Consider the following 19321-nt stretch of genomic DNA (forward strand, 5'->3'; position numbering starts at 1 on the left):
GGGAAGACGGGCTGAGGATGTACCATCCTGGCTCCCTCCTAGCTGCCTCCTGGTTTGTCAGGGGCTAAGTCCCTCTCTGCAGGCCCCTGTTGGTGACACCTCTCCCAAAGCTTCAGCCATTGCATGGTCCATTCCAGGAGCCTCTGCTCCCCTTGTCCCTTGAGGTCTAGGATGGAAACAGTGTCCCATGGGTACTCATCCCTGGATGCGTCACTTCCCTCATTGTCCCTTAGCCCTGCCCACACCCGCATGCTAATGCTGCACAGAGTCACTGTTGGAGTAGCCCCTCAAGCCATGACCACTGAATATAACACTTACAAGCTCCATGATTTTGAGCTAATAGTGACAATTATTGTGTATAATTAGAGCCATATGTCAACATAAAAGCAGGACATTCACTGGAGCCTGTGTTAAAGGTTTTAGCATCTTTCTTTTGGTAACTTAGTCCTCACCACAAGCCTGAGACTGGTGCACTCCTGCCTCCTCCATGTTGCAGATGAGGAGGGCAGGCACAGAGGGAGGTTGTCAGCCTGTAAGTGAGAGAGCCACTGGAACCGAAATCGGTCCAATTTCAGAGCTCGGTTCTTACCCTGGTCGCCTTGGGGAGACACAGTGTCCCCAGCTTTTTTAGAGATTCTGAAGCAGGATGCAGGGAGGGCCTCTCAAAGGAGATCTCCACCAGGAGCTGTGGGCAAGTGAAATCAGGGACTGGGGAGGAGCCAGGACTCAAGAGAAAGCAGGCAGCGTTCAGAGAGAGATGAAAGTTATGAGACCTACACTTTCCTGAGAAGGAAGGCAGAAGGCAGGAAGGGGCTGAGGGCAGAGTGCAGGGAAACAGGGACACCAAAGAGAAAGAAGACAGAAGGGGACTCTCAGACCAATCAGGGAAAGACTTCCCAAGTGCCACCTGCCTTACAGGTGAACATTCACAAGAACAGTCCACCGATAGAAGGGGATGTCAATCCCCTTTCATAAACAAGGAAATCCATATTCAGAATGTCTTGGAAACTTGCCCCAATCCTCAGCCTCAAGCGACAGAGTCAAACTCCACCCCTGGGTTCATCTAATGCCGCAGGCTCTTCACGGAGATTGACAGCAAGAAGGGGCCTCAGAAACTGAGAAAGGGGAAATTCAGTGATGTCAATGATGGCCACAGTGTATTTTAGCAGAGTCGAAGGGAAGCTCAGCTTGTTCACTTTGCTCATAGTCACAGGTAAATAATCCCTGACTCACAATGTACTTTTCTACCAAGGTGGTACTTTGCCTAGCATCTTCCGCCCGTCTGTGGTCAGGGTGTTCTCCCATCCCAGACATGATCTTATCTGTTTTCTTACCTCTGGATTTCCGCTTGTTAAACACAGACTGCCAGACAATGACCAGCATGAAGAGCAGAATGCTGAGGATCCCCACGCAGCACACGAGGACGGCATACACGTAGAGATCTGAAAGGCAAGGACAGGCACATAGGTCAGCCTCTGGGGGCCACAGCACGGTAAGTGCACTGGCACGAGAACACAGGATTGGAATGTTTGAAATCCCACTGCAAAAGTCATCAAGGCAGTGTGGTATTGGTGCAAGGACAGACACAGATCAATGCAACAGAACAGAGAGCCCAGAAATAGACCCACACAGGCATGCTCAGCTGATTTTTGACAAAAGTGCCAAAGTAATTCAATGGTGGAAGGACAGTTTCTTCAATCAATGGTGCTGAGTCAGTGGGACTTCCACTGCAGAAAATAAAACTCAAATAAACCTCACCTTTTATTCAAAAATGAACTCAAAATGGACCACAAACCTAAATGTAAAATGTAAGCTAGAAGACGTTAGAAAAAAAACCACAAGAAAAATCTTTGGGATCTAAGAATAGACAGACTTCTTAGGCTTGCCACCAGAAGCAGTCTAAATTAGTAAAACTTAATATATATACTTGACTTTATCAAAATTAAAAACTTATGCTCCATAAACAACCATATGAAAAGGATGAAAAGTCACACAGACTGGGAGAAAATATTTGCAAACCACATAACCAACAAGGGACTAGTATCCAGACGCTAAAGGACTCTCAAAACTCAACAGCAAAAACTACACAATTTTGTTAAAAAAATGAAAAAAAAAATTACAGACATTTCCCTAACAAGAATGTACAATTGAAAAACAAGCCCATGAAAAAATGATTCACTTCTGCAGCTGTTAGAGAAATGCAAAATGTAACTACAATAAAATATCCCACGTGCCTTTCAGGGTGGCTACAATAAAAAATAGTGACATCCCCAAATGCTGGCAAGGATGTGGATAAACTGGGTCAGTCACTCAGACATGGCTGGTGGCAATGCAAAGTGGCTCAGACACTCTGGTATAGAACTTGACAGTTTCTCAAAAGAGACACCTGTAGCAACCATTCAACCTAGACATTGCATTCCATGCATTTGTCCCAGAAAAATGACAGCTTAAGTTCACATGGAAAACTGTACACGTATGTCAACAGCAATTTTGTTCATGGTAGCCACAAACTTGAAACAGCCCAGATGTCCTTCAGCAGATGAATAGTTAAACAAAGTGTGGTACATCCACACCACAGCATCCTCAGCAATTAAAAAAAGAAAAAAAAAAACTATCGATGCACATGCCAACCTGGATGAATCTCCAGAGAAGTATGCTGAATGAATAAAAGAAAAGGATCCCCAAAGTTTACATACTGTATGATTTCATCAATGTAACATTCTTAATATGACAAAATTATAGAAACAGAGAACAGATGAGTGGTGGCCAGAAAATAAGAAGCAGGTGGTGGTGGGAGGAAAATGGGTTTGGCTGTAAGGGTCACTTATAATGACAGAAATATTCTGCATTTTGATTGTATGGGTGTTAATATCCTGTTTGTGATATTGTTTTATGGTTTTGCAAAATGCTGTTATTGGGAGAAATTAGGTAAAGGACACAAACTGTTACGTCTCTGTGTATGAATTTTAGAAATGGATTTTTTTTTCTCTTGCTCTGTTGCCCAGGCTGGAGTGCAGTGGCATAATCTTGGCTTACTACAACCTCTGCCTCTCAGGTTCAAGTGATTCTTCAGCCTCCACCTCCTGAGTAACTGGGGCTACAGGTGCATGCCACCACACCTGGCTAATTTTTATATTTTTAGTAGAGACAGGGTTTTACCATGTTGTCCAGGTTGGTCTTGAACTCCTGACCTCAGGTGATCCACCCACCTCCACCTCCCAAAGTGCTGGTATTATAGGGGTGAGCCACCGTGCGTGGCCAAAAATGGATGTTAATTTACAACAATTTCAAAATAAAAAGTTGTCTAAGTCTCAACAGTTAAACCATGTTCATGTACATACATCTCTTTTAGAGATAAGGTCTCACTCCATCACCCAGGCTGGAGTGCAGAGATGCAATCACAGCTCACTGCAGCCTTGAACTCCTGAACTGAGGGGACCTTCCCACCTCAGCCTCTTGAGTAGCTAGAATTACAAGAGTGAGCCTCAGTGCCCAGCTACATATACTTATATTTCTTAAACTCCAATAATCAACTTTATCACTATCTGATCAATACAGTGCCAAGCTGCTCAGAAAGTGAAAAGGGAAGCCAAAGCATTATTCTAACCACTTTTGAAGCAAAATACCAGACATCTGAACTTAGCAAATGTTTGAACTTATCAAAAATATTTCTCTGTTGACTTAAATTTCTACAGCCAACAGACATTTACTATCAGCCACGGTCAGTACTTTCCTGAGTACAAGAAAATTAAAGATGCACACACAAAGGCTTTCTCTTCAAGAAATAGAGGGCCACATAGTAAGTGTAACAGTAAGAATGTGGGCCCAATACCAGGAACACTCAGAGGAACCCAGCCCAGCCTGAGGAAGCCAAGAGAAGCTTCCAAGAGGACTGGAGTTCTGCACCAAGTTGTATTTAAAATAACAAAAAATACAAAAATGTATAGAGAAAAAAGTCATCAGCCATCCCATTACCCTGAGACAACTACTGTTAATAAATATTTGGTATACTTTAGGATGTATATGCATATATTTTTAAATTGAGATAATATACTTTCACATCTTCTTTTCCATTTATCTCATTTTCTCAATAAATTCTTTTCAAAAATGATTCAGAATCATTTTGAAAAATATGATAAAAGTTTGTCATTTTAATATATCATCAGTGATTTAACAATCTCTTACTATGGGCTACTCAAAGTGTTTCTACCTGTTCCCCATCATAAATAATTTTATGGCGAGCATTCATGAACTTAAACCTGAGTGCAACTCTCACAATATGTTCTCAAGATCAAGTTCCTAGAAGTGGAATAGCTGAGCCAACAGAAAAGCACCTTTGTAAAGCCCTTGGGGCATGGAGAAGCAGTTAGTTAAGTGCTTAAGCTGAAAAAGCAAGCCTACTCGGGGTAGCAGGTGGCTGGCTCCCAGGGAGAGCCTGGAGAAGCAGGTCAGGCTTATGGTTAATGAGAGGGAAGGGGGCATGAGATGGAATCAGACATTCATGTTCCTTTTGACTCTCCCCTCCCTGGCCTGGGCCCCAGGAGTGTGGTCCCTGGCCTGGGCCCCAGGAGTGTGGTCCCTGGACCCCACAACCTCTGCCCCTGAGGTCCATGAGATCTTCCTGCATTCTTAAGGCAGTCAGCATTTTTGTCTAAACTAGTTTGAGTAGATTTCTGCTCTTGGCAATCTAGATGTCTGGACTAAAAATAAAATAAGGAGAAAGGTAGCAGGCAAAGGGTGCATCTGCACTAATATTTAAGGGGTAGGAGCAGGTTTGTGGAAGGGAGTCTCCTACAAAGGATCAGAGCTAGTTTTGGATGCAGAGGAGGGCTAGGGCGAGAGTTATGGAAACCCAGAAAGCACTGCAAGAAGGATGTCTTAATAGCATCAACTGCTGGAAAACATCCACTGGGTTTTGCCCCTAGGAAACTACTGGGAAAGTCTTGGAGGAAAACCCCGCCAGTGGGCTGGGGGTGCAGAGCCAGGTTAGAGAGGTCCAGAAGCTGATGGGATGTGAGGAGTTTGAGACAGAAGTAGAGAAAGCTCTCACATATGTAAAATCAAAACGGCCTTTCTGGTAAATACCTGTGTCTCTGATGTGTGGGCTTTGTAGATTAACAGGGTAGAGAACTCTGTGAGGGGTCAGAGTTAGGAGGGAGGCTGGAGCACCCATTTAAACAGTGTGTAACTCAGTAACAGGACTCTTGGATTCTGGACAAGACACTTCATGATGAACTCAGGGGCACAGCAGAGTTCACAGACAAGGATTTGTGTGAGGATCTCAGGGTACAGGATGGCCACAACACAGCCAGCCCCGTCTTTCCACGCTGGTGAGCAAACTACACCAGAACAGAATGGCAGAACCCTTGCTGGCAGGAGAGGATGGTGAACAACAGTCATGCTGCCAGGCAGACAGAACCTCAGGCAGGTGAACACAGCATCTGCCTGGAAGGGACTCTGCAAATGTGGCCCCCAGACCAAAAAGCAGGGAAATTTGCCTTTAGTCTTATTCATGGAGTAGAGAGAAAAACTGTCTTACGAAAGCTTCCATGCCCATGGAGCACAACAGCTGACCTGCAAGCTCACCTCTTCATCTGAGCTCTTTCCTTGACTTCAGGACCACAGGAATCCAGAAGGGACAAGGCTGCAGATGTGAACTGTGGCAGGCATCTCTCCCCATGTGTCCCTAGCAGCATGGTGCAGACATCTGGGGCCCACTCTGCCCTGGCGGGAGGCGAGGGGCTTCGAAAGGCCCAGGTTACAGTTTCAGATCACAGCTTCCTCAACATGGCTCAAAGGGGGCTCCCCACAGGCAGCCAGGGCTACAGAATCAGAAAACATCTGGCGAGTCCGGAAGGCTCAGCTGGCCACCAAACACACAGGACTCCAGTTATGGACACCGGCCAGCAGGCACCTCCTGCCTGCGTGTGGCTCCCCACACACACAGGACTGGTCGTGGCCACTCTCTGTTTTGTTCTTGAAACTGCAGATCCTTAAAAAGTATTGCTTTGTAGGAGAAGAAAAGCTCAGAAAGACCACCCGAGTTCCCCTTGATTGAGCAGTATGCTGAAGTTCTGAATTTTTTTTCCTTTCTTTTGTTGCATAAAGACAAGCACCCTGCTGTGTCCGTTCAAAACATGAAAACCCCCTCCCTGGGTGTTCTCTGCAAACAGCCGTTAAACTCTGAGCCATTGAAGAAGCCAGGGTCACAAACTCCAGACTGCAGGGTCACAAACTTCAAACTCCACGTGCCATGTCAGCTAGTGCAAAGCCCTACCAGCTCCAGGGCACTATTCTGAGGCTGAAATGCCCGCCTAGTGGTGCCAGATCTTCCAATTCCCGCGGTGGCTCAAGCCTGTAATCCCAGCACTTTGGGAGGCCGAGGCGGGTGGATCACGAGGTCAAGAGATCGAGACCATCCTGGTCAACATGGTGAAACCCCGTCTCTACTAAAACTACAAAAAATTAGCTGGGCATGGTGGTGCGTGCCTGTAGTCCCAGCTACTCAGGAGGCTGAGGCAGGAGAATTGCCTGAACCCAGGAGGCGGAGGTTGCGGTGAGCCGAGATCGTGCCATTGCACTCCAGCCTGGGTAATAAGAGCGAAACTCCGTCTCAAAAAAAAAAAAAAAAAAATCTCTCTGTAAAATGTTGACTCAAAGGTGTTAATACTCAGACTAGGCCAAGTAATGCTTGTTGAAAAGTTGAAGCCAGACCTTTCAACAAAGGCTTGAGTTTAACAAAATACGTGCAATTAATCAAATTTGAAGTTTGCTTTTAAAATATCACATCTGGTCGAATGCAGTGCCTCGTGCCTGTAATCCCAACACTTTGGGAGGCTGAGGCGGGCCGATCAGCTGAGGTTGGGAAGTTCGAGACCAGCCTGGTCAATATGATGAAACCCCAACTCTACTAAAAATACAAAAATTTGCTGGGCATGGTGGCATACGCCTATAATGCCAGCTACTCAGGAGGCTGAGGCAGGAGAATCGCTTGAACTTGGAAGGCGGGGGTTGCAGTGAGCCAAAATTGCAGCAGCAACAACAAAAGAAAACACAAATACCTGCACACCCACAGTAATTCTGAAAATCATGTTATACTCCCTTTCTCTGAACTCATTTGCAGTTTTGTCTTTTGCCTTTGAACTTCCAAAGGCACCACTGTCAATTTTAGACTCAACTGCAAGCCACCATGCAGAAAATGCCCAGGCCTCCCTGAAGCAGATGGCAGGGTTGGCAGGCTGAAGCAGCCGCCCATGCAGAGAGAGGCCAAGACCAGGGTGCACAATGTCAGTGTGCCAGCTCCTGCCCTCCCAAACAGTCCCACTAAGCCAGAGCTAGGCAGATGGCACCTGTTGCCCAGCAACCCTGATCCCTGCAAGGGTATTCAGTGCTGCTTTGAAAAAGAGTGACCCCAGCGCCCCTCAGCAGAGTCCAGGAACCCCACTCTCCCCTGCCTTCTGAATCAAGAAAATCAGTTTCAGTCTTGTACATTTCCAGGGCAAATGGAAAAGTCAGGAGATGGCAGTTTGGGACATAAGGCTATGTACTTCTATTTTTTAATTTAGCCTGTAATACCATCTTGCTCAGGGTGAAATACCTGAGCAATAGTCCCAAGGGATTTTGACTCACTTTAGCATCTCACAAACAAAAAAGAGGCAATCAATGCCTCTTTTGTGCAGTTGGCTCACAGCCAGGACGAACTAAACCCCAGGAGAATGGATATCCATCCACAACTCCTACTGCAGCTCTCCCGTCCAGGAACAAAAGGGCAAAAGGCCTGGGATTATACGCCAGGGAGTTTCAACTGTACCTCTAACCTCGCCAAAGCAATGGCTGGGTTAAAAAAGCAAAGCATGGAGATGCTGCTGCTGCTGCCGCCGCCACTGCCGAAATCACAGGAAAAGATTGCTTTGGAAACAGCTGCTCTGAGGCAGGCACTATACATAGTGAGAATGCCCATTCTGCTTTTGGATGAGGCCTGATTCGCTCTGTTGAGGAGAGAGCACATAATGGCTACAGATTTCATGTAGAGAGTTAGGTCGGGAGGAACCCTGACATTCTATAGCTGCACATGAATTATGGGATACTGTTAATTATACAAAGGGTTTTAGAAATGCTGATTATGCTGAGGGGTATGTTGGGTTTAAATGCCACAATATTTTCAAATATAGTCTTGTTTTTGCACCATGGTATTCAAAGTATGGTCCTCAGATCACTTGCATAGGAATCACCTGTGGCCCTGCAAGTTCTTTGACCCCTCCCTAAGGTTATAACCAGAACCTCAGGGGCTGGAGCCCAGAGTCTCCCCCAGAGATTCTGGTGCATCTGATGATATATAGATGCCTAGTGATCTACCCCTGTGGCAGCCAGGCCCTCTCTATACCGCCACCCATCACACTGCCTGGTCACAGGGCAGATCCAGAGACAGGGGCAAACATCAATGTGGTTGCCTCAGGAGAAACGTAAACCTTGCCCTTACTACTGCTTCACTCCATGAGAAGTAAAGCACTTTTTCATCTCTTTGCCAATGAGTAAGCATTCTCTTAATGAGAGGCTGAGTGAGGGAAATGAGCATTATTTTGCTAGGAGACAGTCATCAAATAAAGAAAAAGGCAGCTACGAAAATGCAGAGAAATGTCAAGGAATACAAAAAATCATTGTTGGGGTAAAGTGCAATCTCATAAACAAAATATTCATGACTACAAAACTAAACAACTACTCCTAGAGGCTATGTGGGGGACACCTTATGGTTTGCAAATGATGTTTACAATGAAAGTTACATTTTTCCTAAGACAGAGCGTGTTTCTGTCCACTGCTTTATAGAGATTGGAAGGGGTGGGCTTGAAAGCAAATACTTTCCCCCTAAGGCTGGCCCTCCTTCTGCCAGACCACCCACTGGGTTAGCAAGGGGGGACGGTGAGGCCCGAAGACATGCATCTCCTTAGATACTTTTGGCTAGATCGTTCCTCATCAATAAATGCTGTGCCTTCACCAGACATTATCTTTACAGAGTTCCTGACCACTTTTGAACATTAACCAGCCTTTCACTGATCCAAGGCTCTGCCAGAGAACTCACAAAGTACAGTCTTTCATTCCTTAGGATCATAATCCTTACCCACTTTATGATAATAATTTCTCTGAACTCTCCTTACTCCAAGGCAGGGTTTTCCAACCTCAGCACTCTGGCTATTTGGAGCCAACTATATTGTGCATTGTAGGATTAGCATCATCCTTGGCCCCTATCACTAGATGCCAGTAGCACCCCCAACATCTGTGGCAACCAAAGATACATCCAGACATTGGCAACTGTCCCCTGGAGAAGCAAAAGTCACCCGCTGTTGAGAACCCCTGCCCTAAGGCCCAAACCTGCATGTGCATCAGAATCACCTGGATGTCTTGTTAAACCCTGGATCTCTTGGGCACTGTCCCCAAAGCTTCTGATTCTGTAAGCTGAGGCAGGGCACAGCCATGTGCATTTGGAACAAGCTCCCAGGTAATGCATATGCTGCTGGTCTGCAATCATACTTTGGAAACCACCGTTCCAAGGCCATGGTTCTCAGCTTGGCTGCATGATGCAATCATCTGGGGAGCTTTTAACAACTTCCACCTAAATCAGAATCTCTAGAGATGTGGCCCAGGCATTAATGTTCTTAACACTTCATAAGTGATTCTGGCATGGGTTGAAAATTACTGGGTTAAGGTTTGCAAACTGTTTGTAGAACCCCAAATTCCTTAAGCAACCTGAAATAAAATGTAGTCACAGTGGAGGTACTTATGATTTTTATATATCTGAAGATTTCTCCCTAATATCACCTGAGAGTAGGAATTCTGAAGCAAAACAAAACAAAACAAACAAACAGAAATTATGTGGACTGGTGTTTTAATTTTTACTCTTTCAAAACTGTGGGCTGATACTGTCAGGGATTTACATCTTACTTTGAGTAAGTTTAGAATGAAAACAACTTAGAAACTAAGAAGTTAGGGTCCTTTCTTGATATTCTATTTCCTTCCTATTGTCTAAAAGTGAGGCTACATCTTATCATAAAAAAATATACAAGCTTTACCTTCAAAAAATGCCCAAGCCTCTTTTTTTTTCTCAAAGGATGACTCTTCAGAAGCTTTCAGGGAAATGACTGAAAGACAAAAAAGAAACAGCACAGCATGAAAAAAATAATGTCATGTAGTACACACAACACTTACATTCAATTTCTACATTTGCAAAACCACATTTAGTTGTCAAAACTCACATGTTAGGGAGGAGCGCAAGGACTTTACCTAACAGCCAGGAAATCTGGGGCACAGGAGAGGTGAAGTCAGTTGTCCATGTTTAAAAGCCAGTAAAAGGCAAGAATGCAGTTCAGTAAAAGCCCCGCTTGCCCCGCAGACTTGAAGAATAAGAAGTTCCCAGTGGGAAACCCAAGAGTTAATACATGATTTATTTTAGTGGGAGTCTTTCTAAAATGTAGTATACTTGTCCCAGCATTCCTGGATAGAGGAGCCTGAAGTCATGGGATGACTCAAGGTTAGTGCTCTGAGTACCATTTGCCATGCAAAACAGAGCCACAGGCACCTAATTTTGAGAACATTATATCTTCTTTCAGGTAATGGTGGATCACTGAATTCACTTTGCCTGCTTTCAATAGGCAGGAAAACAGAATTGAGTTATACTCTGTGAAACTTTGAACTTCACATTAAGGAGTCTGGACCCATGAAATGATTCCATGCACAGGGATAACATCATCATAGGTAAAGATCTAGAAAATAAACTGATGAAAAATGTAAATTATCAGGGAATGAGATTATTATTCAATAGAACCTTCTGAAGTGATTGAAACATTCTATATCTGCACTGTTCAATACAGCAGCCACTGGACACATGTGGCTACTGAATACTTGAAATGTAGCCAGTCTTACCAAAGAACTGAATTTTTACTTTAAGTTTAATTAATTTAACTTTATATAGTCACATGTGGTCAGGGGTTACCACAATGAAGAGCTCTAGACAAGAGAATCTAGGACCAGAATTGAATAGAGATTGAATAAGTTCAAGAGGCAAGAAATATATAGCAAAGATGGCCTAGAACTTAAACTTAATTTACTGCCTCTCCCACAAACTTTTGTGTTATTATTGTCATGATTTCAATTCTGAATTTTCCTTCCTTTTGTCTCTCTGGGCCTTTCACTGGACATTTCCTATTGATAGATCTTCCAAATCATTAATTTTCTCTTCATCTGTGTTTAACCTTCTGTACAACCCTTCTATTAAGTTCTTAATTTCATGTATTATTTTTATTCAGTTCTATTCAGTTCTATATTATTGGTTTCTTTTGCAGATATCCCAGTTCTTTCAGGAATTTCTCTAGCTTATCATCTAATTCTATGACCATATCAGTCACACCATTTTAATACCTATGCTTGATAAACTTTCATATCTGCACTACCCAGAGACTCCTTTCTATTATCTGTTTTGCTCTGGATCTTCCTTGGAATGCCTGATAACTTTTGTCTAATTGAATGCCAGATATTGTCTATAGAAAATCATGGAGGCTCTAGATAAAATTTTGGTTTCCCAACAGGAAGTTAGAGTAGGGGGATGGTCACTTTAATCAGGGTTTGAACTGTTGAGAGGCTGAGTTTCAGCTTTTATAGAATCTAGTGTATTTCTGATTTGCCTTTAGTTGGGGTTCATTCAGTCTTTCAGCGTTCCCCAGTAAAAAACCTGGGGTATTTACCACAACCTCCCAATTTTTATCTCACTGTTAGGATTACCAAAAACTCACTCACCTCCTAAACATTCTGTTGTCACTTTCTGCATAGCTTCTCTCAAGCACTACTTAAGTATGAATGAGTTTCTTAGAGTTCAACATCGGAGCAATTGGGCTCACTTTGCTGCTTTTCTCTGTGATCTACCTACCTATCTAGTCCTTCAGAGAACAGTTAAGATAGCTGGATATATATGCAAGTACATAATTCAGTAATTATATAATACAAACATATTTATGAAATGTAGATATGTGATTCAGAAAGCAGAGTGCTGATAGATTTTATTTCAGCTTTCCTAATTGTTCTCAGGAGAGCTTTGCTCTGGTGTGAGTTTGCCTTGATCATAGAACTCCTTTGCCATTAGAATTTAAATTATTTTAAAAGCGGTGGCTATATCTTCTACCTCTGTATCCTTATCATTGGGTACATTACCTGGCAGCTGATAGGTAGTTGGTAAATATATGAATTATCTATTTCTTTTCTGGCTCTCTCCCAAAGGAAGCAATCTGAGTATCCAGGAAGGAGCTCTTAGTGATTATCTGACCTTGCATGTGATCTAACAGACAATGAGTCTATCACACTCAACCTCCCCTACCTGCTCAATACTATAGACCCTGTAATCTACTGACTGCCAGATTCCCCCTTCAAGCACTCAAAATAAGAAACAGAGTGCATGTGGTTATTGTGAGCCCTGGGCCTGAAAGAGCCAGTGGATTTTGTGGGTGACCATGCTGGAAAACAGGTGAGCAGAATGGAGCAGAGGCTGGAACCCGCATAGCAGAGGGAAGGTGAGAGACCAGAGCTCAATGGCACTCTGGGCCCCACAAGGCCTGGTGTGTTGTGCTTATTCTTCTTGCATTCCACGAGCTCTGCACCCTTAGGCTATGCCCGCTCCCCTCCTGAATCAGCTTGGCTGGGTTTCCATGGCTTCAGCTAATCAAGCCTAGATGAGGATAAGAAGGTCCTGATGAAGACAACACGGAGATGAACAATACCCATATATCTCCAAGGAGCTTGGTTTCCAGGAGGCCAAGGACACCCATCATGGTCCGGACCCTTACCACCCCACACGTGGTCCATGGGTCAGCAGCATCAGTGTCACCTGGTAGCCCCTCAGAAATGCAGAATGGCAGGCCCCACGCTGGATCTACTGAATCAGAATCTGTTTTTAAGCCCAGATCCCCAGGGTGAAATGTATGCCTTTTAAAGTTTGGGACACACATGCTCACAGGGTTGAAAGACTCAATTGCCACTTGCTAGTTGTATACCCTTGGATAAGTCACTTAATTTTCCTGTGCCTTAGTTTACCCATTTGTAAAATGGGGATAATGAGAAGTGCCCATGTGGAAGTAGGTGCAGGGGTTAAAGGGATTCATGTGTGTGAAGTGCTCAGAACAGTGCCTGAGACCTAGTGAGCCCATATCCACAAGGATACTAGCTAAGTACAGGGTCTTTTACCTGTTTTATTCACTACTTTAACCTCTCCCCCACCCCACCCTTCCTCCAACACCTCAGGAGGATCCTTTGTTGTCAGCTTTTTGCCTCAGGGGGTGACTCTTCAATTGTCCAAGTGGCCAACAAAAGGGTTCCCTGTCCTTGTGTCTAAATCTCTACAGCTCCCATGAGCTGCCACCATTCTAACCAGCAGGTGCCTTCAGGCTGTTTTTATCACCTTTCAGTGTCAGAAATTGTGGGTCCTTGATTTAATTCAAATACAGTTCTCTTTCCCTTAACTAGGATAGAAGACAACAAGCTCTCCCTAATCTATTTATGGACACACATGTTGAAAGAGCTAACAAGCTGGGATTCTAAACTAATGGGGCTCTACACAAGGAATCACTGGATGCTTCTCATTCCCTGCCGCACCCAGTGCAGATATTTCACAGAATGGTGCAGCAACTTTGGCATCTGATGATTAGCAGCACCAGTCCTAATCTTACTTGTTCCTACAAGAAAGAAAAATTTTTACATGAATGCTGCCAGAGCTTTGGGAATTTTCCTAAGGTTCTGCATAAGTATCTTGTTGCAGCTGCTAATCCTGTGCTATATCAAAGTGAATTTGATACCTTGTCAAGCCAGGGATCTGAGTCCACAGACTATGAGGAAGCAGAGCTGTGGCATGCAGCCAGGCCAACAGCAAGGGCTGAGCAGTGGACAATCAGCAGGTCTCCTGACTCCACAATCGCGATGCCCTCCTCAGCACAGCTGTGAGAGGCTAATATACATTCACCTTAGTCAACCTTCAAGTGTGGCATGGAAGAGGCCCCAGCAGGGCAGACAGACTTGAAAAGGATGGAGTGTTTTGAGAAAACATTTTGCAAGACTGAAGAACAAGTGGCAAATGTTCCAACCACAGGTTACTAATGTTGCTCAAAGACTTGTAGAAATAAAATGCAAATCTCTTGATGGAAGAGCACTTTTGTAGCAGTTTCCAATAAGTTTAGCAATCAGCAGGCTGGAGAGCCTTAAACAAGAGGTAATCAATCTATCCCATTCTGCCGTACTGGCCTCACTTTGGGATCTAGCTGGACTCCCAGACAAATGGAAAGAAGATGATAACAGTCTCTTGTACCAATCTGCTGACTCTTCCTATGCACCAGCTCAGGGGAATGGAAGTCCTGCCCTCCTGACAGCTGCTCATGATTAAAGGAGTGCCCAGCCTAATCCCCCAAAGAGGAAAGCAAGTGCATGACAGTCAGTCGGTGAGTGAGCTGATGGTCCTATAAGGTCCGAATGGTGGACCCTGCTGCTCTGAGCTCGGGTTTTCATGATGGGGAGGATGGGACTTCCATCTCTCCCCAGGAAGGAGCAGGGTTGAATGACACTGCCTGACTCTCTGCCCTCCTGTCTGCATTCACCACCTCCCTCATCCCTGGTGGGCAAGAAAAAGCTCCTGATCCAGGTGAGCTTCTTACCACAGCTCCCCTCTGGGTGAGAGGAATGTGGTGTAGAACTTCTTCCAAGTAGCCTCTGTCCTGCCCCATGCTCTGAAACTGGTCTTCCAGAAATAGCTGGCATGGAGGCAGATGCTGTGGGGCCCCTTGGAACAGTCTCATCACCCCAGCTGCTGGGAGTGACACCAGCCCTGCTTCTCATGGAGCCCCACCTGTGGCTGCTCCTGTGCACACTCCTTCCCCATCCATCCATGTCCAGGGAGACCATGAAGTGGACAGTCCAAGGACCCTGACCTCCTCCTCCCATGGCATGCAGGCCTCTAGTCCCCCTGCTGGGGTGGGGAGTAGGGAGAGGGGGACAAGCAGGACAACTGCTCAGGGAAGCAGAAGGAAGTCCAGTTCGGCCTCAGTGCCAAGTTCGGCCTCAGTGCCAAGCCCAGTTCGGCCTCAGCTATCTGAGAACAGTTGTATCGGAACTAAAGTGGGTTTTATGTCTGTCTGATGATTCATATCTCACAGTGGAGGGAGGGGTGATGAGCACTCAGAAGCTAAATTGTCAGCTGACTACTGACTGCTTTGTTACTGCCTTGGAACCCTGGCACCCAATGGGCAGAGCCCATGAGAGTTTCCGGTGAGGCAGTGGCCCAGATGACGGAGCTATGGGCCATTCTGGGGACCCCCTAGGAGCACAGAATAGGACAAAAATCTCATAAGAGACAAGTTGTGAAATCCATCATGTCACTGCCCTCTGTTGAAGAAAGTGACCGCAGGATCAAACAGTATGGAAGAATGCAGCCCATAAGCACTGAGACAAACCGATTCTATCAGCCACATGTCTAGAGGAAGCAGGCTGGAAAGAAAGAGCCTCAGTCAAGTCCCCTCTGATGGGACCTGGGGGAAACCATCACTCAGAGAGGTGTGAAAACTGAGAGCCCTAATTGCTACCTTGGAAAGAATGTCCTGTCAACTTCCCTGGGAAGGGTAGGTTTCACAGGTGAGTTCACACCAAGACCCTGTGACAATGCCCTCTGGGTGCCAAGGGGCCTCTGGTTCTTTCAGGGTCTGCCATTCACTGAGGACACTGACATCCTTTGTCTAGAAGCATGTCTAGACTGACATCACTCACCCACAGAAGCGATGACCAAAAATTCTGAGAGGTCCTGGGAAGGCTCCATTTCTCCTGAAATTCTCTCCCACTGGTGCCCCTAATTCCTTTAACAAAAAATCTTACAATTAGCGAAGTTTAAATTGCAACTCTAGGTTATATCCAAAGTCAGGTGCACATTTCTGACACAGAAAGCCTTCCAGAATGCAGGATTCAATGGAGAGAAAGTGGAGGGGCCCTGGCAGGCCAAGGGGAAGAAGGAAGCAGCAGGGAGCAGGGGCCAGGGTGCAGGGAAGGTGGGCAGCCAGGCTCAGGAGACACGCCTTCCCTTTCTGTGCCTACCCTGACCAGGCTGGCTGAAGCCTTCTCCTGTGCTGTCCTGTCCAATCCAGGACAGGGACTAGAACTCAAAACTAAACCAATGCCTCTTCAATTTAACCTAGGGAAAACAAAAGTAATAAGGATATAAGGAGTGACTCTACCACAGTAGTGTTATCTACAAAGTGATAGGGGAGTGCAAGGAAAGGAAGAGCATGGTTGCTTTCAATAATGAGGAAGAGGGGAAGGGAAGTGCTGGGTAGAGGAGGGTGTGGTCCCTGGCTAGGACTCCACCCCCAAGGACCTAGGTGAGGACAAGGATTTCCTGCCCAAATGTTGCATTTCCCAAGACCAACCTGGCCTACCACATTCCCATCCTGGGCCTATAAAAACACTGAGTCCCCTGTGGGACCAGGCGGAGTTTGGCAGAGTTCGGCTGGGAAGTCAGAAGAGAGTCGGGGGCAGTCAGAAGAGAGCTGAGGCCACCAAGCAGCCCAGCTCCAGGAAGAAACCATCTCCCTTCTGTCTCTTCCATTGGCTGAGAGCTATTTCCATTCAATGAAATTTAGCACTCATTCTCCAAGCCCATGGGTGATCTGGTTTTTTCAGTACATCAGAGCAAGAACCCAGTATACAGAAGGGATACAGAAAGCCCTCTGTCCTCGAGACAAGGTGGAGTGTCTCACTGAGTGAGTTAACACAAGCTGCCTATAGATGACAAACTAAGAGAGCACCCTGTAACACACACCCACTGGGGTTTCAGGAGCCTCGGTGATGACAGGCTTACTCTTAATGAATGAATGAAATAAACGTGGTACAGATGGGATAAGGCTACCTTACCAGGACCATGACATCATTACTTTCCGGAAGGCTAGGAGAGGGGCCAGGGTCAGGGGGCCCCACCGTGCCCAGCAACGATCCTTTCCCTGGAGCCTCAGAAGCAGTGGGAATGTACTAGCACACCTGGCTGCCGAGGTGGATTTCTCCATGAAATTCTGGCCTTGGAGTTGCAGGCTTTGTGCCTGTCATGATTTGTTTTATGGCCTCTGGGAGTTTAGTTTCTTACAGGATGGAGGCAGAAAGTCTGAAGATAATTCCTAACCAGAAAGTGATTCTTCTCAAACAGGATGATTCTTAAGTTACCTCGAGTTGAAAGGAAGCGGCAGTTTAGGAGCCTGATCCCTGGCAAGTAGACCTTGCAAATTAGCACCAGGAGAGAGCAAGCACCACCCCACCCCAGTTCCCTCAGGCAGCGTCTTACACAGGTTAATTAATAGGCGAGGAAAATGTAAAGGGACTGGAAGAGGATGGTGATGTGAAGTATGCAGAAAAAAGGATCCTTAAATAAAACAAAGGTGAGCCAACACCTTTGTCCCAAATTCAAATTCAATGTAGTCAGTTCACTCTCCCTTCTTATTCAAGGATGGATGCACCTTTGTCCCAAATTCAAATTCAATGTAGTCAGCTAACTCTCCCTTCTTATTCAATGATAGATGTGATGGTTCCCAAGGAAAAAGCTCTTAAAATGTGGCTGTGTCTCTACTGTTTATAACTGGATCAACATTCTTGGGGACGGCAACGGCAGCCCCAGAGAGACACAGAAACCTTCTCTGTTCCTGTTCTCAGGCGCTGGCCTATTGCTTCCTTTCTCCCTTGCCTCTCCAAGACTTAGGTCAAAGGCAGTCTCCCCTGGGGCTCGAATAAAGCCATATATGTCAGTAGAACCTCTGAGTGACCTGCAGGCGGCAACCAATGAGAAACAGTGAAGCCCCAGCTTTGTCTAGTGTATGCTGCCCTTTTCTACTGCATTCAGTCCAAGACAAATGCCAGAAAATAAAGCAAAAGGGCAAACAAAGGGAAAAAATGAAATAGACTTCCCATGGCAAGGCCGTCGGAAAAGAGTCTGCTTCCTGAAGGTGAAGGAGCTACAGACACAAAAGCCATCTTTATGTCCCCAGTGAGAAGCTAGGAAATACTGAAACCGAGGGCTTGGTCACTGGTCCTCTACACACACAAGTCCAGGACAGGGTTATCTAAGCACTTGTTACTCCCTTCCACTCCTAGTTGCCATTTTCCCTGGTACCAGAGTTTGGATCACTCATTCACTCCTACTTCTAAAAAATCATCATTGGGCCACTTCTGTGCATATGCACCACGTAACATGTGAGGGTGCATTTCAAAACGCTCTGGCAATGTCCCTGGCACCAAGGTCCCTGGCCGGGTCCATCCTTCCAACCTTGCCTCTTGTTGCTGCCCACCCAAGTCCCCCACCAGCTGCAAACATGCATCTAAGTCCATGGAGTTACTTTTGCGTGCCTGTATGGCTTCTTGCAACACTTTTGAATAGGCTCTTATCTCTCCTGAAACAGCATGGCCCATGGCTGTCTGCTGAAGCTCTCCTGGGGTGCAAGCAAAGTCCCACATCCTCCCTGTGACCTCCTATGGCCCAGCGATCCATGTGTCCTCATCTCCCTTACTCCCATGTCAGCCTCACCCTCTCGTCTGGCCCTTTCACACTCTCTGTTTGCTACCTCCATCACGTCTATTATATCTATAACCATATCTACACCACGGCTTCTCCCCTACATTGTGAGGCTAGGGCCCCAGAAGGGCAGGCATCAAACATCTCCATCTGCACCTCTCTTTGGGCAAGGCATGGTATGACAAGCTCATAAAATGGGGCATTGTGAATGTCCGTGAAGCTAAGTTTTTAATCTAAACTCTTCCGAGACCATGGAAGTTGGAATGAGGGCAGGTACAAAGAAGAATTGTTTAAAGTGGTGTTTAAATTACACTCTGGTTGTCAATTTGATCCCTTTGAGTGTCTGGACCTGTTGACACTTTAAACACCATGATGTGTGCTTGCTTAATTAACCAGGAGCCCTAAATGTTTAGTAAATCTCATTCCTAATTATCTGTTCTGTGTCTCCAGAGAAAAAGGAATTATTTCATTAATTTCTTCCACTAAAACTTGAAGTATCAATTCCCTGTGGTAGTAACTTCAGATCTAATTATTAAATTTCCTCTCACATTTTGGGGTTAAACAGTCAGATGAGAAATCATATTATAATTTAATCTTTGAACCCAAATACTTTTAGGGTGATGAAGAGCTTTTTCCATTTGCTTTGTCCACTCTCCACATTTAACCCTTACTTAAACAATCTTAAATCACAATTTGGCTTGTTAAAATACACTATTTGGGTTTAAAGTAAATTACAATTAAACTGCAGGAGACAGCCCT

At 45.4% G+C, this 19321-nt stretch overlaps 1 protein-coding gene across 1 annotated transcript in view; it reads right to left on the reverse strand.

Moving 5' to 3' along the window:
- Nucleotides 1-19321, reverse strand: part of VSTM4 (V-set and transmembrane domain containing 4) — a 91429-nt gene that overhangs the window by 53503 nt on the left and 18605 nt on the right. The window contains exons 3-4 of the mRNA XM_032266843.1: nt 10065-10133; nt 1335-1442 (exon numbers count right to left, since the gene is read on the reverse strand). Coding sequence (XP_032122734.1) covers nt 1335-1442; nt 10065-10133 — 177 coding nt within the window. The remainder of the gene's footprint in view (nt 1-1334; nt 1443-10064; nt 10134-19321) is intronic.

Source organism: Sapajus apella, unplaced genomic scaffold, assembly GCF_009761245.1.
Source record: "Sapajus apella isolate SASKATOON/1434 unplaced genomic scaffold, GSC_monkey_1.0 scaffold161, whole genome shotgun sequence".
NCBI lineage: Eukaryota > Metazoa > Chordata > Mammalia > Primates > Cebidae > Sapajus > Sapajus apella.